The 20,921-nt window shown below is 33.6% G+C and overlaps 3 protein-coding genes and 1 long non-coding RNA gene across 5 annotated transcripts; 2 read left to right on the top strand and 2 right to left on the bottom strand.

Moving 5' to 3' along the window:
• Positions 1–4,180: 4,180 nt before the first annotated feature.
• fray (oxidative stress responsive kinase frayed) lies at positions 4,181–10,876 on the bottom strand. Its single transcript, XM_088035792.1, has 10 exons — positions 10,709–10,876; positions 9,407–9,508; positions 8,484–8,704; positions 7,819–8,037; positions 6,107–6,251; positions 5,893–6,058; positions 5,483–5,833; positions 5,218–5,435; positions 4,979–5,165; positions 4,181–4,930 (listed from the first exon to the last, which is right to left on the bottom strand). The coding sequence occupies exons 1-10, from the start codon at positions 10,756–10,758 to the stop codon at positions 4,853–4,855; spliced, it is 1,737 nt and encodes a 578-aa protein (XP_087891918.1). The 5' UTR covers positions 10,759–10,876; the 3' UTR covers positions 4,181–4,852.
• Positions 9,246–12,087, top strand: LOC148175210 (uncharacterized). Its single transcript, XM_088035796.1, has 4 exons — positions 9,246–9,271; positions 11,270–11,473; positions 11,585–11,737; positions 11,788–12,087. The coding sequence occupies exons 1-4, from the start codon at positions 9,257–9,259 to the stop codon at positions 11,980–11,982; spliced, it is 567 nt and encodes a 188-aa protein (XP_087891922.1). The 5' UTR covers positions 9,246–9,256; the 3' UTR covers positions 11,983–12,087.
• Positions 12,088–12,437: 350 nt separating this feature from the next.
• SCAP (SREBP cleavage activating protein) lies at positions 12,438–20,736 on the top strand. 2 transcript variants are annotated; one of them, XM_088035790.1, is made up of 9 exons: positions 12,438–12,614; positions 15,528–15,771; positions 15,858–16,269; positions 16,317–16,462; positions 16,510–18,255; positions 18,310–18,799; positions 19,465–19,686; positions 19,733–20,009; positions 20,060–20,736. In XM_088035790.1, the coding sequence occupies exons 2-9, from the start codon at positions 15,608–15,610 to the stop codon at positions 20,443–20,445; spliced, it is 3,843 nt and encodes a 1,280-aa protein (XP_087891916.1). In that variant the 5' UTR covers positions 12,438–12,614; positions 15,528–15,607; the 3' UTR covers positions 20,446–20,736. The 2 variants fall into 2 exon arrangements, with proteins under 2 accessions (XP_087891916.1, XP_087891915.1); XM_088035789.1 differs by having other exon boundaries at positions 18,301–18,799.
• Positions 13,272–14,195, bottom strand: LOC148175209 (uncharacterized). The gene is made up of 2 exons (XR_015770109.1): positions 14,056–14,195; positions 13,272–13,990 (listed from the first exon to the last, which is right to left on the bottom strand). It is a non-coding gene; the product is annotated as an uncharacterized LOC148175209 (long non-coding RNA).
• Positions 20,737–20,921: the final 185 nt, after the last annotated feature.

The raw sequence follows: 20,921 nt of genomic DNA, 5'->3' as shown, positions 1-20,921 counted from the left end.
TTCGCGAAAATTTGCAAATTTCGACTATTGGAAAATCTAAAAACGATTTCTTATGTAAAAAATTGCGAGAAAAACGATGCCGCAAACCGCATTCCAATATCTGGAATAGTTTCCGAGATATCGAGCATGAATTGTTTCGAACCTTCCAAAATTTGACCCTCTGGCGACAACCCAAAATTTCAAACGGCCATAACTCGGTTATTTATTGACAAATTTTAAAAAATTATCATATTTTTGGATTCAGCGTGAAATTCTGCGTAAAATGAGACCCAAATTTGTTGAGTTTGCTTAATAAATAAATGAGGTATTAAAAAAAAACTGTTTTGAAAACATCATTTTAGGGTGATTTTCAATCAATGTTTTCAAAATAAAAATGACGTTTAATAGCATTGAATTATACATCAATCGAAAGAGGAGCTTAAAATCTATCTACTGGCCAAATTTCAGATCTATAGGACAAATAGTTTGCGAGTTATGGCCAAAAATTAAAAAAAATTAAAAATTTTCATCGTTTGAGTCGCAATTTTTTTTCGCGAAAAATCGACTATCGAATTTTGGGCTTTTAAGTACTTTTTCTAACGTAAAATAAGCCGAGAAAAACGATGGCGCAAACCGCATCTCAATATCTCTAATAGTTTCCGAGATATTTAACTTTGAAAATTGGGAAAAATGAGAAAAAATGAAAATCAACTATCCGAAACTTTGATCGGCCATAACTCAGTTATTTGTTGTCGGATCTGAATTTAAATCCCAGATTTGGAATCTGCGTAAAATTCTGCGTTCACTGATGTATAATAACTCAAGTTTACTCCAAAAAATAAGCGAGATATCGATATGAGAAATTTGGCCATAGTTTTAGTCATGAATTTTCGCGAAAATTTGCAAATTTCGACTATTGGAAAATCTAAAAACGATTTCTTATGTAAAAAATTGCGAGAAAAACGATGCCGCAAACCGCATTCCAATATCTGGAATAGTTTCCGAGATATCGAGCATGAATTGTTTCGAACCTTCCAAAATTTGACCCTCTGGCGCCATCCCAAAATTTCAAACGGCCATAACTCGGTTATTTATTGACAAATTTTAAAAAATTATCATATTTTTGGATTCAGCGTGAAATTCTGCGTAAAATGAGACCCAAATTTGTTGAGTTTGCTTAATAAATAAATGAGGTATTAAAAAAAAACTGTTTTGAAAACATCATTTTAGGGTGATTTTCAATCAATGTTTTCAAAATAAAAATGACGTTTAATAACATTGAATTATACATCAGTCGAAAGAGGAGCTTATAATCTATCTACTGGCCAAATTTCAGATCTATAGGACAAATAGTTTGCGAGTTATGGCCAAAAATTAAAAAAAATGAAAAATTTTCATCGTTTGAGTCGCAATTTTTTTTCGCGAAAAATCGACTATCGAATTTTGGGCTTTTAAGTACTTTTTCTAACGTAAAATGAGCCGAGAAAAACGATGGCGCAAACCGCATCTCAATATCTCTAATAGTTTCCGAGATATTTAACTTTGAAAATTGGGAAAAATGAGAAAAAATGAAAATCAACTATCCGAAACTTTGATCGGCCATAACTCAGTTATTTGTTGTCGGATCTAAATTTAAATCCCAGATTTGGTATCTGCGTAAAATTCTGCGTTCACTGATGTATAATAACTCAAGTTTACTCCAAAAAATAAGCGAGATATCGATATGAGAAATTTGGCCATAGTTTTAGTCATGAATTTTCGCGAAAATTTGCAAATTTCGACTATTGGAAAATCTAAAAACGATTTCTTATGTAAAAAATTGCGAGAAAAACGATGCCGCAAACCGCATTCCAATATCTGGAATAGTTTCCGAGATATCGAGCATGAATTGTTTCGAACCTTCCAAAATTTGACCCTCTGGCGACAACCCAAAATTTCAAACGGCCATAACTCGGTTATTTATTGACAAATTTTAAAAAATTATCATATTTTTGGATTCAGCGTGAAATTCTGCGTAAAATGAGACCCAAATTTGTTGAGTTTGCTTAATAAATAAATGAGGTATTAAAAAAAAACTGTTTTGAAAACATCATTTTAGGGTGATTTTCAATCAATGTTTTCAAAATAAAAATGACGTTTAATAGCATTGAATTATACATCAATCGAAAGAGGAGCTTAAAATCTATCTACTGGCCAAATTTCAGATCTATAGGACAAATAGTTTGCGAGTTATGGCCAAAAATTAAAAAAAATTAAAAATTTTCATCGTTTGAGTCGCAATTTTTTTTCGCGAAAAATCGACTATCGAATTTTGGGCTTTTAAGCACTTTTTCTAACGTAAAATGAGCCGAGAAAAACGATGGCGCAAACCGCATCTCAATATCTCTAATAGTTTCCGAGATATTTAACTTTGAAAATTGGGAAAAATGAGAAAAAAATGAAAATCAACTATCCGAAATTTTGATCGGCCATAACTCAGTTATTTGTTGTCGGATCTAAATTTAAATCCCAGATTTGGAATCTGCGTAAAATTCTGCGTTCACTGATGTATAATAACTCAAGTTTACTCCAAAAAATAAGCGAGATATCGATATGAGAAATTTGGCCATAGTTTTAGTCATGAATTCTTGCGAAAATTTTCAAATTTCGACCATTGGAAAATCTAAAAGCGATTTCTTATGTAAAAAATCGCGAGAAAAACGATGCCGCAAACCGCATTCCAATATCTGGAATAGTTTCCGAGATATCGAGCATGAATTGTTTCGAACCTTCCAAAATTTGACCCTCTGGCGACAACCCAAAATTTCAAACGGCCATAACTCGGTTATTTATTGACAAATTTTAAAAAATTATCATATTTTTGGATTCAGCGTGAAATTCTGCGTAAAATGAGACCCAAATTTGTTGAGTTTGTTTAATAAATAAATGAGGTATTAAAAAAAAACTGTTTTGAAAACATCATTTTAGGGTGATTTTCAATCAATGTTTTCAAAATAAAAATGACGTTTAATAGCATTGAATTATACATCAGTCGAAAGAGGAGCTCAAAATCTATCTACTGGCCAAATTTGAGATCTATAGGACAAATAGTTTGCGAGTTATGGCCAAAAATTAAAAAAAATGAAAAATTTTCATCGTTTGAGACGTAATTTTTTTTCGCGAAAAATCGACTATCGAATTTTGGGCTTTTAAGCACTTTTTCTAACGTAAAATGAGCCGAGAAAAACGATGGCGCTAACCGCATCTCAATATCTCTAATAGTTTCCGAGATATTTAACTTTGAAAATTGGGAAAAATGAGAAAAAATGAAAATCAACTATCCGAAACTTTGATCGGCCATAACTCAGTTATTTGTTTTCGGATCTGAATTTAAATCCCAGATTTGAAATCTAAAATTCTGCGTTCACTGATGTATAATAACTTAAGTTTACTCTAAAAAATTAGCGAGATATCGATATGAGAAGTTTGGCATAGTTTTAATCATGAATTTTTGCGAAAATTGCGTTTTGTATGTAGGTGATGTACCCATTTGTCGAACATTTAAATAACCACGGAAACCATTCATAAACGCAACAACACTCTGGCGAATCTCAGAGTGTTAATCACATCACTCTGACGTCACACGCTCCAACAGACGTCTCACTTTATGAACACACCCTTGCAGACGTGACGTAACGTGATACAGGCCCGGCCTCAGGTTTAAAAATCGAGTGAAATCAAGTGAAAACGGCGTTTGGTGGTTATGTATAAATGACACCTGTCAGTGTCACATCGTGTTGTTTTTTTTTTATTGTTGGAAGTGTATACGGGGGCGTAGATGGTAACATATTTTTTTTAATAACTTTTTTTAAATGCTGATTTTTTCCATAAAATCAGCTTGTTCTGAAAGATAACAACTTGAGAATTATAAGGTTCCAAGTGATTTTTTGTGAGAATTTAAATTATTTATTTTCCGATTTTTTTAAACATTTTTTATCAAATATATAAAAAAGAAGTAAGTTAATACTTTAACAAGTCAAAATGATATTTATAGATCCTGTAATTTTTTACATAAATATTTAATAAATTTAAGAGATATCACTGATAAAGTGAACACTGATCAATTTAATGCAAATGTTAGAACCTTATAGTTCTCAGGTCGCGACATATGTGTATGCACCTACCTTAAAGGCTGAAGATTACCTTTAATAAATTTGAGCACTTCATTTTATGAACTATATTTTTTTGTTTATTAGTACATATTTCCAACCAACTGATCAATTTGGGTAATAGAAACAGTAAGACAATGATAAGTACTTGATTTTTTTTGATCACTTGTTGATATTGCATTTACAATTATGGAATAAATAAATAATCTATTTACAAAGTTTACCAAACCCACGTAAAAATTATTATACTGATCACGCAACGATATATTGGCATGCCCATAGTTTAGGCCAGTTTAAATTAATTAAAACTAACAGTGTATATTTTAGTATGAAGCAAAACCTCCTGTTAATTTTCTAGTCCCCTAAAAAAGGCAATACGGCTCTCTTAAAATCTAACAGTTCAATAAAAATCTTTGAAAGCATGACGTTGGAATAACTATAATAATAAATCTTTAAATTGTAACAATTGACATAGCTGCAAATAACTTGGTACTATGTGAAACTATTAAGTACAAATACTTGAAATCTATTGATCACATAAAATTTCTCAAAAATAAATAAAAAATGAACAATTAAAAATGACTATAAAATAACAAATGAAACATTTTAGAAACTATTTTTGGTAGCACATAAAATTAGAGTTAATTTATAAAACCTACCTAGCCTATATACAATTTGATCAGTAGATTCCAGGGGGTAAATGTGATTATGAATTCTAGTCTCTTTCAGTCAGTTATTGATATCTGCGCAAATCCTATCAATGCTTTATCATCTGGAGTTTCGTTATTATTCAGTCCTGAATTCTAAAAACAAATTCATAACAAATGAACCAAGCTGGTACAAATCCTTACCAATGGAAAAGTTACAACTTTCATCATGTCTCTTGACTCAATAAGTTTGTGAAGATTTTGGGTGATCACTTCAATATCCTTACCATCAACCAACCCAGCTCCAACTAACTCGCTCGCAATTCCCTCGGCTGAATCTTTACCCACTGCGAATTCAAATCTAATGTCGTTAAGTTCCCGCTTCGCATTTCTTTAAAAACGGTTATTTATTACCAGTCATGAATTTATTGTCTCTAAAATACCTCATTCGTAATACTAGATTAACTGGAGGAGGATCCCCTTCGCTACTCTCATGATCTGACCCTGAGGATCCAGCAGAAGCCAAAGTATTCATCGGTTTTGAGTCTGTATCACTTTCACTTGAAGCTCCTTCTTCACCTTCATCCTCACTAGACCACACCCATTCTCCCGTTTCTTTTCTATGAAGCCGTCCAGACGCCCCCGGTTGTCTCTTTGACGCCTACAAAAACGGACTAAAATAACAATTGGAAAATACAACAAACGAACCTTTTGAACTCTGGTTTCTAAGCTTGGTCCAATAGCGACAAGGGTTTGTTGTAAGTATTTCTTGTCTTTTGCCTTCTTAAAAAACGGATGCTTCAACAGTTCCGACGCCGTTGGTCTTTTCGACGCTTCTTTTTGTAAACAGTCTGTTATCATTTTCCGGAAAGTTTTCCCGTAAGCTTTGTACTGATCTTTTTCTTCCGCTCCGGTGTCCAAGTTCGGCGGATCGTTTTGCAAAGTTAACATAAGTACTTTCATTGGGGGATACTTGTGGTATGGGGCTGTACCGCTCGCCATTTCGATTGCAGTAATACCAAACGACCAAATATCGGCTTTGAAGTCATAACCATGGTCCTGAAGAAAAGTATTTTAACTTCTATTCAAACAACGAGAGTAACACCGACTGATTATACCTGTTCCATTACTTCAGGTGCCATCCAACAAGGAGTACCAACAAAAGTATGTCGCACTTTTTGACGTGAAAGATCTCTACCTGTCGCCAACCAAGCGGAGACTCCGAAATCTGCGATTTGGACAGTACCGTCTTCACCGAGTAAGATATTTCCTGCTTTAATATCTCTGCAAAGGGATAGTTAAGGAATTGCAGTTTGACGAGATGAGGCGAACCTGTGAATCTGGCCGTTACTGTGAAAATATTCGAGCCCTTTTAACACTTCGCGCAGAACAGTGGCAATTGTTGATTCGTCAAAGACTCCGTGCTTACAATTAGAAGCTCTCATCTTGTGTTTTATTATATCCAATAAACTTCCACCTGGAAACAAAAACTTAAAGTCCATAACATTTCAATTTAGTTAGGTCCATGCAGTTGAAGCAAATATTGACCTCTAACGTCATTGAAAAAAATTCAACTCAAAGTTATTATTATTCGTCCCAATTCTCAATTCTAAACTGTGTACGTTACTAAATTATGGAACCATGTCATTTTTATTAAATATTCTCCCATTTCATTTTTAGAATGATCCTAATTTTAAGGAGGTTATCTCGTGGCTCATAGCTAATATTTAATTTCGTTCTAGATGGGGTCATCCTGTTTAGTTTCTAATTGCATTTTAAACCATTTTCTACGTGAGAAAATGTAAACAAAAATTTTGACGCGTAGCGAGATTGCGAGAATAAATCACGTGGTATTTATCTTATTTTCCCACGATCGACGAAAATGTTGCACAACTAAATGATGTGTCAAAATCTAAAATTTTATAAGTTTAAAATTAGAAATTGCTTCTAGCTCTTATCAAGTGTCTATAAAATAAATTTCATAGATGGAATTTAAAATCAGGAAATCAAAGGTTCAACTAATTAGCTGGAAAAATTAGCGTGTGCTTAATAACATTTTCAAACACGAAAGTGGAAGTATGGAAATTACTGGTAAAATTTTTACAATGGTTTTCAAATAATATTAATGTTTAACAAGTATGAAAATTCAATTAGAAGTTTCATTTGTAAGTATCGTAGTTAAAAAATATAACAGACTTTTAAAAGTATTTGTTTATAAACTGGTACTTAAAGATAGTTAACATTAATGAAATTTCGTGCATTCAGTATCGTGCTTTCGCTTCAAATTTATGTATAATTTTTGAACGAAAAATGTACGATTATTAGTTAGTAAAAAACAACATAATCAATACCATTGGCAACCTCATTTTTTATACAACGGCTTAACCTTGTAATTTATTGCAGGTATTTGAAGATTATTTTTTTAATTATCTGTCAAGAATCGATCTAAAGTGAGAGTAAAACCTGGAAACGTTAATGTGAAGCACTCGAATACACACCTACGGACTTAACGTCAACCACGCTTGATCAACAATTGAAAAAAGAAAAGTTGCTAGTATCAGGGTCACAGAGAAAGTTTTTCAATAACTCCAGAAATTAGGTGAAGAATTGAATCAATTTAAAACTTATAATTGAAAAAGAAACATTTAAATTAACATTTTTCTGAAATTATGATGTAACTTAACAAAAACTGCGTCGTTTATAACAAGTTCAATTAAATGTTTGTGGTAAAAACTACAGAGAAGTACGCTTTGTTTACTTTTGTCTGTTCAAATAGTACAAACATAATTAATTTCGTGTTTAATTAACACTCTATTCAATTTGCTAGTACGAGTATTTACGTTATTGAGCAATAATTCTTAATTTTATTTATGTATTGCAATTTTTTTAAATGAATTGTAACATTTTTAGCCACGCAATAAAACCATAAATTTTATAGCTTAATCTTTGAACAGGCAGTAAAAAGTGGATATCCAAAAATCTTCTCACTGATTAGAAATGTGGTTGCGTTATTAATCTTGCGGTTAATATGAAAGCTTCCTTACCTTCAAGCAATCTCAAGACAAGCCACAATTCTTCTCTTACTACAAAACTAGTATAATAAGTAACCACATTCTCATGATTACAGCTTGACATTGCTTGAATTTCTTTGAGCAATTCATCCATGGAGGTATTCCATTTCTCCAAATTGATTCTTTTGATGGCACATTTTTCATTTCTAGGTTTGCAAAACGCTCCATGAACCACAGCAGTAGCACCAACACCTGAAAGAAAACAATAGACAATTTTATGGACAATGAACTTTTCTTTTGGGAGGTCTATAATAATAAATCAACCAATAACATTTAACCTAATCAAAATAAGGTCAAATGAAATCAACTGCGAGTCGCTAATCGTTCGTCATCAATTACAATGCGGGATAACATTTAATTATTTAAAATTCTGTACGTTTCACAAATAAAATACTTCTACACAAACTAAAAACTTGAAACACTGGGAATTCACTTTTTACTTCAGTAATCACCACACTTTGATTTAATCGACGAGGAATACGAAAAACGTAAACCGGAATTAAAACACCAAAAAAGTACATAACCTCCAAATTTCGTAAAACCGTGTTTCTTGTCTGGAACTTACTGTTAAACCCGCCTTGTTATATATCAAATTGAAGCACTATTCTTCTTTAAGTAAAATCTATGTGAATACTAACCGATTACTTTGCCTAATTCGTAATCATCCTTGGAATTTGGCCAAGGAACTGACGGTTGAGATGTTGAGGCCGCCATCTTTCTCGACAGAATGTTGCCTATATTACCGATTGATTGTCGAGCGGCTCGGGCATATCCGCTCAAGGACAAACTGTGTTCAAATGTTGGCGGCTTTTGCCGGAAAATGCCCTGAGTGCCGAGAGGCATATCCTCCGATATCTTCCTAAAATAAATAATTTTGTTAAATGGGCAAAAATGTACAAAGTGACTAACACAATTCAATATCTACTGTTTATTTGGTCATATTATAGTAATTAAGAATATTTGTCCAAGAATGGTTTATTGTTAAAAAGTGCAAAAAATATTTTTTGTCATAATCCTCTTACCGTCTGTTCTCTATTTTTGAACGCGGATTTTGCTAATCTCAAAATAAATAAAAATTCGGAATTACAGAGTCATCAAGTGCTTACCAAACAAGTCTTTTTTATAAATATAACATTATGAGAATACCTACAAACGTTACATTTAATTTAATTTTATCTAAAATATGTGGATTAGCGTTTTACCGAAACTAAATAAAAGAATTGCAATTTGGCGCGTAATTTGTATGATCTATTTAGATAACTCGGAATAAATTTTATCACATTCAATGTGTTAAGGATTGAATATGAACGATTACAATATTTAATTAAACGCTAATACAAATACGTTTACAGTCATATAAAAGAGTTGTTTTGTCATAATACAATGCAGTTAGAAGTAGAAATATACAACAATGCTAACAAGTCTGGTAAGTTCACAATTCGTTTTGGTTGATCTACTCCTGTTACAAAAAATTTTAAAGACGCGTTCGTTTATTAATTTTTGAGCGAAAATGCAATGTAATGTACGCATTCATAACATTTTCTTGTTTTAAAATATTTACCTTTTTCCTAAAGAAAGTGTACTAAAAAATCGATGATTTTCAAAAATTATGCTGTCATTGGAATCCATTTTGTACACTCCTTGCTTTCTTCTTCGAGATGTACTACAACGAAAAAATCAAAAAGACATTAATTGATAATCATAATCAATAAAAAAAAAATCAATTTTGTATCGCTTTCCTCAACTTGGCTGCGAAGTATAAATAGATGGAACAAGAATAAATTTAGGTGCAAGTAAGTTGTTAAATGATCCTATATTTAGTAATGTAAGTTTATTTCATATGCTAATGTTCTTGTAAGGTCATATTAATATAAAATCTATTTACGTCTTAGCGTAGCTATATAAAAATAGTTTTGATTTCATTGGCCACCTTAAATTTAGAAGCGAAAATGCACACGGAGGTTAATCGATTATGTGCAATTAAAAGGAAGCAGTAGAAACCCGGCACCTCCACCAATTATATCAATAGTAAAATTATTGCATTATGAATAAAATACTAATATTATTGTGTTTTAAACTTATTTGTTATCAATTTTATTGTTCAGATAACAATTTTTTATGTAGAAAGCAATTAAACTGTTTACAAAATGTTTACTTTCAAGTCAGTAATAAATATGGCTTTTTCAACAACATTATGGCGTTGTTTCATTGACCAAAAAGTACATCAAAACAAAAAAACATGAAGAAGTAGGTGCGCCGATTTCAAATGATTCGTAAATTTTAAAATTTATCGTTAACTCTGTCATACCAAAAATAGTGTCATCACTGTTAACATTTAATGTTAAATTTCCAAAAGAACGGTTAAAGTTAACAACAGAATTCAAATTCTCAAGCTCACTTAAACTTAAATAAACATTTTTTTTCTTAATTTGTTCTGTGACGTCGATCGCTTTTTATTGCAAAGATAACAATTCAATCCAAACCTACAAAAAAGCTATTTCAAAGTTAACTATTGCTGATAACGCTTTGCAGGCACTTAACATTTACATTTACTTACATTTTTATTGTATAAAATATATTTACATGATGAAGAAATTTCTACTTTTTTTCCATTTTCACATTATTGTAAACTTAATCGATAGTGACATCATCCAGGGCCAACCAGAACAACACAAAATTGTCCTCATTAAATTGACAAAGCATTAATAGAAGCGGTTTTTGAGGCACCAATTACTTTCAGTCAGAAGAATCAATTAGTTTATTACACGTGTATATTTTCAAGCATTTAACAACTAATTAAAGCTTAATAACACTCGTTATAATTAATGAAATATGTCTTTAACCTGTTGCGCACAAATCTCACCTGTTTTCACTTTTAATACTAATGTTTTTGTCTTCTTCTGAAGTAATCATGGTAATTGGTATCACAAAATTTCAAACTACACAATAAATCCACTGAACACACTGTATAAAATCCATTGTTTTGTCTACTGCAAAAGATTTTTTACTTTACCACTTTGCGATAAAAACTAGATACTGGCAGGTACACACCTGGAGCGACTTGAATCAGAACATAACAATTCAAACTTGAAATCGTAATTCTTTCCATTTAATCGAACTTAATGCTTCAACACAAGACCTTAGGGGCCATAGAAGAAAATGGTCTAATTTATCCATTAAAATCAATTAGTACGTGTATACGTAGGTGACATACGATGTGAATCGTCACTCTCTTGCAATGTTAAACTACTAACAGGAGGCGGAAAGTTTTACAAATTGAAGCGACAGAAAAGTTGGATGACACGTTTTCTAACGATTTTAAGTGATAGGTGATTGCTGCAATTAGTACGTGGCCAATTAATACAATGATTTTAAGGAAAAATATTTTCCGAATAGGCATAGAAAGAGTTTTTTTTTCTTTCAGATTTTGGGGGTTACTGCTGTTTTATTTCTAAGCATAACAGCGCAGCGGCTGGATCAAAGTAATTATTATGATTCGTCGTTGCAAGGTTTCAATGGACTTTTCCCCGGCGATTTTGATCCATACGAAGAAGATATATTTCAGTCCGAAGGAGACATTTCTGAAGAAGAAAAAGTTGAGATGGAGAGGGGAATACCCGTAGTTCGGGTACTAAATTTTATATTTATGTACTTAAACTTTAGTTCAAATTTTAATTTTTAACATTTATAATAACTGCAGTTCTTTCAACAACAATGTTAATTAAGATACACTTTGCAGGCACAGAAAATCCGATGCGTGGAACATAAATCTGATTTTAAGTTAATCGGTGATGAACACGTCTCTTATCCTTCTCGTTACTACAATATATCGTGTGTGCCTGATCATATCGAATCGCATTCAATATCAAGTCATTACGGAAGCTATAATTGGGTGAGTTTCCTTCAAAAACTACTTTTTTTAAATTGAATTGTAATTTTTAGCGCATTGAATGTGAACCACCATCAACTTCAAAATATAAATGTGTGCAAGCGTATAAAACAGTGCAAGTTTTCCAAAAAAACGAAAACGGTTGTTGGAGACCTGCAGAACAACTTACAGTAGAAGCTGGATGCAAGTGTAAGCACAACGAACGTCAACAGTACCGACAAGAGCATGAGGAACCGACCCATATATGATTATAGAAATTGTATATATTTCATTGACTTAAAAAATATGTAGTAATTTATTAATGATCTAAATATAGAATGGACGCAATTGAGCAAATAGCTTTAATTTTTAGACCGTCAAAAAAAGAACACTCGGTATAATGCGTGTATTGAGAGTTGCTTACCACACAAACAAAACAAAAAGTTGTTTAGTACTTTTTAGGTAGATGGCACTTAATTAAATTAAGTTAGTTAAAGCTTTGGCCGCGAGATAGCACTACTCAATTTTTAAATAAAATTTTAAAAAAAAGACCAAAAATAAACAGCAAACACAGTTATAATTATCACACAACATAACAGTAAAAGTAGTGTTATTATGCTTAAGAAAGATGCAGTGGTTTTTAATTTAGTGTTTAATTGTTGAGCGCCATCTATAACATTTTTTAAACAATAGATATTAGCGACGTAAAAAAGCAGGGTAACAAACCATTCCGTTCTAAAACTACTAAAATTACATGTGTACTCATTCTTGTAGGTGTTTATGTGCAATTTATCAGCGACGAATTTTGCAAATTCGGTTATTGGGTTAATTTTTGAGTGAGTGCAGTTTTATGAGTGGACGTTAATTCAGCTAAGTCAGTTTTAATATTTTTGTGACTATGGTAAGTTATTAAATAACTATAAGTAGTTCTATTAGACCTGAAGTTATTGTAGGTTAGGAGTGACTCAATAAAGTATTTACAAGTGAATAGTTATCGTCGAATTGATTTATCTGTGAAGAGTGTTACGTACGAAAAAGTGACTTCTAGAGATTTATCTGTTATTTTTAATTCTATGACCTTTGTCAATGCGTGAAGCAATGTCTATTGCCATGTAATGACAATCTGTGCTTTTGTAAGTCAGTTGAAGTTATTTTTTACTGAGAAGCCTACACCAACAATAGACTTGTCTCTTACAAGATTAATAGAAGAATTATCTAACAATCTCTTTGGAATAATTATTGTATAAATGATATCAACCTTGACGTGCACTTTTCTTTAATAGAAGAAATAGTAGGTGGATAAATGAAAAATTGAAAAGAAATTTGTATCTTGTAATATCAACGGATATTATGGATATTACAAGAGTTTATCTCCATGCTAACACTTGGAAGTTGGATAATGCTGAGTTATGTAAACCAATTTGAGTAGGGATATTACTTATTTGTGGGGCTGCAGATGTCTCAGATTTTTAATGACTTGCTTTTTAAATTTTACTGTTAAAAGTTACGGGTTTGAGGACATTACCACTTTATTTAGAATTAAACAAAAACAATCTTTTTAAATTTATTTAGATATTTATCATTATTTCATATCATTTAGATCATTACATTAAAAAATCAGACACGACTGTGACAATATAAAGCTTAATTATTGATAATAAAATTTTGGGGGCTGACACTGTATTGTTCCAAAATTTATCGCTCGTAAGAGTACATATGTAACTTAAGTCCTTGAATTTTTATCAAACATTTTTTTTTGTTTAACAAAATGTGACATTGTGACCAAAACGACTCATTTTTTATCACTTTATCTCAAATGAAAAGCCGGAAACTGAAAACACTATTGGACATGGCAAATTTTTCTAAGATTCGAAAGTGAACTTTTGAAGTTCTTTGATCAATTTTTTTACAAAACCATCAGATTGACGTCAAGTGCTGGATGTAAACAAGAGTCCTTGAATTTTTATCAAACATTTTTTTTGTTTAACAAAATGTGACATTGTGACCAAAACGACTCATTTTTTATCACTTTATCTCAAATGAAAAGCCGGAAACTGAAAACACTATTGGACGAGGTCAAATTTTTCTAAGATTCGAAAGTGAACTTTTGAAGTTCTTTGATCAATTTTTTTACAAAACCATCAGATTGACGTCAAGTGCTGGATGTAAACAAGACTTTTTTCAGTCAAAGAGACAAAATAACTCGTCACTTCAAAAGGAACTGAGGATGAGAACATCGAATAAAAATTTAGTTTACGTTTCTGAAGCCGATTAAATCTAAAAAGTGAAATTGATTAGTTTGCGTTTTTGTATTCGTCATTAAGTTTTTTTTGTTGACTCACTCGTATTGCTTGAAGCGATGAGCATTTTCACTTCTAGAATTAATTAGCCAAAATTTCATTGAATTAAGTAGTTTTCATCAGGATCTGAAATGGATATCTAAGATTGAGGCGTTCTTTCCGAACGGACTGATTTCAGGATTGACGCGCCATCACTGATAAAAAATTTTGTTAAATTTTGGCGAGACATTACTTTTATCTGCGATAAAACGATATAGGGCCGAAGGTCGATGAATACAAATTGAGTTATAAAAAGAATGTCTACCGTTAAAAATTACTTCTCAAACCCAACGAAGTGTAGTCTGAATTAGTTAGATTGGCTGTAAAACATGAATGCAAATTAACTTATAATTATACCAGCAATTTCAAAGGAAAATAATGCTAATAGTTTGTGTTGCAATTTCGTAATGATTTATTAATTACAAAGATGCCCACATGTCCTTCTTCAGAATGAAGCTGAAACATCTGTCATGTAGTACTTTTACAATCGCCGTTTTCACTGTAAAAGGACAATTCGAAAAAGTTTCGAACAGTATTGATTCCGGTATTGAATACGCCAAATAAAGTTTGCGCGCATTTATTAAAATCGGTGATTTGTTTGTAATGTCATTGGTATGTGTTTTTGAGTCACTTAATCAGTTGGACAAGATGTTATTTGTATCACTATCTCTCGATTACTACCTACAGATTCTAGTATCAAATAATTAATTACGTATTGACAGGCTAATTGTGTGGAACAATCATGCTTAAATTAGCATAAAAATAATTATAGTGGGATTACTGGGAGAACAGTTACGAGTCTAAAGAAATTGAATTAGCTAGATTGGTGTGGCTGCATTTTATTAGAGTTAATTTGATTCCACATTCGCAATTGAGCTCTCTAAATTCCACACTATGAGGTGGTAAGAAGCGCTGTTTTTCTTGTATTCTCATATTTTGTTTTTGATTTTTTGCGGTTAATTAATCTAATGACTATAATTTAGCTTGTATTCGCTTCCTAAGTAATTTTCTTAATTAATTACGTCAGATAACATGACCGTGGAGGTGCAGCAGCCTCACCATTTTCAGAATGTTATTTTTAATTTCTCTAGAACCAACATCATAAGATTTTCTTATCACCCACTTTATCTACAAAGCTATCATGTTAGGGCATCAGATGTCATTGGAATATTAATTATTTAATTGAAATCGGTCTAATCAGACCTAAGAAATCGTTTCACGATAATAACTTTTACCGATTATTGACAAGCACATTTACTTTCACCAATTTTGGCTAACAAACTGGTGTAAATTTTATCGTATCAATCAATGAACAAAATTAACACAACGAACATATTTTTCAAGCTCTAAAAACTTTAATGTTGTGTAGGTTAGTCACTTATCAGTCCGCTTAATTGTCTCTCCCATTTCGCTTTAATAACATTACATTCATACCCCGCATCTTTGTTATTCTGTTAGATAATTTTTTATTGCAGAGCGACCGGTGAGAGACTAATCTTCCAAACTCCATTATTTTTCTTACGTTGTTATTACCATGGAAAACGTAACGTAGTAGATGTCCACTCGTGGCAACGAGCCCCGGCCAAGGGGTACAATTTCAGGCAAAAGCTCGACCCTCCAAGAAAAAGTCGCCTATTTTTACTACGCCCATGGTCTGTTTTGTAGCACCTACCCCAAAACTTTGGTCTTTATCACCATTTGTGTGACTGTTTTGTCTTGGTAAGTACAAGAATCCTATTAACGTGTAAACATTGCATAATAACTCAAGGTTGAAACTAGATATATTGCATATAATAAACTTGTAGCTATCCGTTATTAAATTTGCCTCTCCCTGGAAATTCTCCTCTGCAAACATGGACATCGAGCGTAAATACAAGCTCAGCGATACAACCATTTGGTTACATCCAACAAGTGGTTTTGAAAAGCACGGTATTGCCTTGGGGGCCTGAGTTGCATCTCGCTGATGCTTTCAGGGCTCCACTGTACGAAGCTTTTAAATTACTTGAGATCGTGAGGAATTACCAAGATGAGACTTCGGCCAAAACGTTAGGACATGTGTGTCTCCATGTTGAATCAATACGAAGACACAAAGAGACGTACAAGAACGTCCTGCCGGAGTACAGTTGCTTGGTGCTGTCTCCGGCGAACTTGTGGCAGCAAGATGTCTTGCGGTTCGCGCAAGACGACTCGCTTCTCACCACCATTTTTAACAATCATGTAAGTAGAAATGATGAGGCGTTAATCAGTTTGACCGCCTTTTTTAGAATTTCCAAAAAGGCAAGACTTCGATCACTGAAATGATGTTTGGAATGAAAGTTTACGACACTGGTATCAAAAGGTACCCTCTTAGAAACAGGTACAGGATTATTCAATACGCAGTTACTCTATTTTTGAAGGAGTACGACAGAAAGTAAGGTTTAGAAAACACTCCAGCTTTTATTAGTTCTATTTTTATAGCTTTATTAATGGTTTACGATTGAAACTACAGTCGGCGTATCCTCTACACCAAAGCGTTGAAAACCAAACTGAAAACACCGCAACTATCTTGAATGATACTCTCGTGATTCAATATCCCGGTGAAATCAATTTTGTGGAATTTATTCCCATCACATTGTCTTTTTTGATATTGTTTCTGTATTTTTATTTTTCGTTTCGGAAAATCGAACTTATTTACTCGAAGTTTGGAATGGCCGTCACTTCCGTGGTCACTTTGTTGGCTAGCTTGACAATAACTTACGGCCTGTGTTTCTTCTTCGGGTTGACACTAAATCTCGAAGGAAAAGTTGTGTTTCCGTATTTGGTTTTGTTAGTCGGACTGGAGAACGTCTTGTGTCTCACCAAGAGCATCGTTTCATCTCCTCTTCATCTTGATATTAAGATACGAATCGCGCAAGGTTTGAGCAAGGAGGGTTGGTCGATAACGACGAATCTTCTGTTGGAATTGACGATTTTAACTTTCGGGATTTTTACCTTCGTCGCGGTGATCCAAGAGTTTTGTATTTTTGCGATAGTGGGTCTTGTCACGGATTATTTCATGCAAATGATGTTTTTCTCCACCGTTTTAGGCATCGATATAAAACGGAAAGACAACGTGGTGGAAAAAAGCAACTTTAATTTCCGCAGTAGTTTATACCAAAGTCAGGCTTTTTATGATCGGTCCACGCGAGAGAGCGGAATGCGGCGCTCAAAATCACATCCCAGATTAACTTCGTTTCCTGCTAACATTGTCGCGGGTCAAGCTCAAGGGGCCCAAGAGAAAAAAATTCCCAAAAGACTGAGACTTGTAAATATTTGGACTAGAACTCGATTTTTTCATCGATCTTTTATGATTCTCATGGTGGTGTGGATCGGTAATATCGCTTACAACAGCGGAATTATTGAACACTACGTTTTAAACAAAAACTACTTTCCTAACAATGTAGAGAAGCAAACTGCCGATTTAGAACAAAATTACTCTTCTATTAAATTATTTCCTTTATTGAACACCAACGATTCGTTTGTTGAAAGAATAAGTTACGTGACTCACAGCCCTATCAATTACAAGTATCAACAAAACCAGACTTACGATTTTGAAAATTTGAAGCATTCTGATTACGCGCCTTGGTTGAAACTATCACCTCAGCATTGGTCAAGTATTGTGCGGAAGTACAACTTGACTCTGAGTGGTCAAACTATTGCGATCCTACCGGAAATTAAAATCTCCCAAGTTATACGACCGGAACAGGCGATCTTGTTAAGAAATCCCAGAGAAAAATACGGAGAAAAATTCCAATGGCAAGCTTTGGCAGCTGCGTTAGATCCAATTGATTTCAATGGTATGGAAACTGGTACAAGAAAAAGCACCTTCCCGCAATCAGAGCAACCATTTTACCCTACTTCAGTTTTTGCGATGATCCTGATCGCAATTCTGTGTTTCATCAGTGTAATAGTCTTAGCCTACACTCTTGTCGTTTTTTATCGTTGTATCTGCACGCGAAACTACGCGGAGTGGCGGGCGTCTTGGTTTAGCAGCGAAAGAAACGAAGAAAGCGGCGAGGAGCAAGTTCTTCTTGAAGCAGTTCCGGTGATCCTGGACGGACACCAACAAGACATCGAGTGTATCGCCACAGACGGAGTGAGTCTCGTGAGCTCTTCTTTAGACGGCCAAATTAAAGTCTGGGATAGCGGCACCGGGGAACTCATGGCCAACATCGACCGCAAATCGTAAGTACAACCAAAGCTCTAGAGATGTAATAACAAAATTTGAAGGTATTTTAGAACCACCTTAAACTTGCACGACTCGACTTCAGAGTGCGATGAAGACAATTCTTCGGATTACGAATCCGGGTCGCCACCTTCTCGGGGCGAAATGTACATGTTTCCGAGTTTAAAACAACGAATTAATACAAATTTTTCGAACAAACGAGATAGCTTCAAGACTAATTCATATGATGCCAAAGTCGATTTTAATAAAACCTACCGGGAATTGTATTTTTATCGTGATAAACCCAAAGCGAAGAACAGAATGATGGATATGAAAAGGGCCAAAGAAAGTAAATCGCTTAGTTTTAGTGAAAGCAATCAAAACTTTAGTGTTAAAAAAAATAGTTTAGAAACTCTTGGTGATCTAGCGCTTAGCGACGGTGCTGTAGATTTGAATACTAAACTCTCGCCTATTTGGTGCATGGATTACTTGGATAATTTGATTGTTCTTGGATGTGCGAATGGGCGGTTGGAATTCTGGGAAGGAAACACCGGGAAATTAAAGGTAGGTTTGCTTGATTTTACTTTTGTACATAGGTCGTGTTTTTAAGTGGCAATTGACGCGTTGATTACTCAATTACTGTGATTTAACACTCGTGATTTGATTGAAAATAGTGAAAATACTAGAGAATTTTTATATCGCGGAATAAACAGACGACTTGTGTTATGTACATATTTACGTAAAGTGCATTCACTTACGTCAATATAGATTAATTTATTTCTGTTTTATTCAACTTGCATAATACAGTCACTACATTCCTAATACAGTTATTATAGTAAAGAATATCTAAAGTATTGTATGCACCGTAAATTGGTATTTACATTACTATTTTTATCAGTTTATACATTCTCTAACTCGCAACACTTTTCCTTGTAATATTACGCGACGTGACAAAGCAAATAGGTTGCTAAACTTGAAGCGAGATAAAAATTGTTACCAGGGAAAGTAATGACTAGTCCATAAACATTTTTTATTTGGCGTTAATACAGTTTTTTATTTTAGGTTTTTTTTTGTGTTTTAATAATAGTATTATGTAACAAAAGATTAAATACTTTCTATTTATAAGGGCTCTACTCTCGCATTGCTTTTTAGTTTTTGTCTTGAGATTTGCAGCATTGAAATTAAAACACAAGCTTAAATTTGCTCTAAATCTCATTTCTCCATTTCAGTGCATCTTCGAGGACGGTTCGGAAGTCGGCATAAACAACTTGAAGATCATCGGCTCTAGAATCGTGGCGTCTCGCTTATATGGCACTCTGGAGCTCTTTCAACTCCAAACTTTCAGTCACGGCCGTCCAGTCGATTGGAACTTTACATGCGCTTACAGAAGAACTCACGTCCGAACTGGTTCAGTTGGTTCCGTTCCTGAGCAAAGCAGCCTAATGTCACCGGTAATCTCTCAACTTTGTTAAGCTCTTCTTACTCTTGTTTGTTCAGGACCCGGATTTCGAGGAAGATTTTCGTTGCTTGAAAGTTCTCAGCTTGAAAGCTCATCAACAACCGATTATTTGTCTGGATTGCGAAGGAGGAAGGATACTAACAGGGAGCCAAGATCACACATTAAAAGTTTTTCGTTTAGAAGACGGAAGTCCTCAATATACTCTTCACGGTCATTGTGGGCCAATCACCTGTTTATTTATTGATAGAGTGAGTCCGGCAACTTCAGGGAGTGGATCCCAGGATGGGATGCTTTGCGTGTGGGATTTATTGACAGGTAAGCTAAACACCCTGTGAATGAATTCAGGGACAGTTTTCGTATTACAGGAGCTTGCATGTACAGCATTCAAGCCCACGATGGCGTTATAACTTCACTAACCTACTCGGCAAGCTACGTAATTTCCTTGGGTTCCGACGACCGTCTTTGCGTCTGGGAGCGCTTCCAAGGGCATCTTCTAAACACGATTTATGTACCACAAACCTTTTCCAGCCAAGTTCTAATGTTAGCTCCTCATCTAGTGGTGACAGCTCGTAGTGGAGGTTTAGTTATATGGGACGTGAGATCAGGGGAATGTGTCCGAACTATAGCCCTAGGACGTTCGCCCTTCGTGTTTATCAAACAATTAATGTTATTACGAGACGCCGTGTTTTGCGATTACGGAAATCAGTTACGTATTGTAAGATTTCCATTAATCACTCATAAATTTGATTAGGTTTTATATACGACGTGCCTTACTTAAGTAGTTAATTATGTTCTAAAAGAAGTAAAAAGGTTGCGTCGAAATTGTTATGATAGATTTTTATTTTTGTTCTTGGACGAGATGTTTCGTACGTATCGCGTAATTACGTATTGTAAATTGTAAAATGTTTCGAATACCGAATTTGTTTTCTTTTTAAGTTATTTATTTATTCACAGATGGAAATGCATTTAAAATGACTTTTAGACTTGTTGGTCTCTGTTAAAATATTTTTGTAACATAATAAATATTTTAATTAATTATTCATCACGCGTATCTAATATTTAAGGTTTTACACCCTCAGCAACACTGATTAGTCTAGGATCATTTTCTTCTTTCTCTAATTTTGTTCAAATTAGATCTGTGGCTTAATGTCTTATCTTATTATCTTACTTATTTACCAAACAAGCGAACCAGAAAAAACGAAATTTGCAGTAGATCAGACCTACTCT

Source organism: Gnatocerus cornutus, chromosome 5, assembly GCF_029298725.1.
Source record: "Gnatocerus cornutus isolate USDA-ARS CGAHR chromosome 5, icGnaCorn1.1, whole genome shotgun sequence".
NCBI lineage: Eukaryota > Metazoa > Arthropoda > Insecta > Coleoptera > Tenebrionidae > Gnatocerus > Gnatocerus cornutus.
Note: the sequence above shows the minus strand (reverse complement) of the source record. Positions and strands in the feature narration are given on the sequence as shown.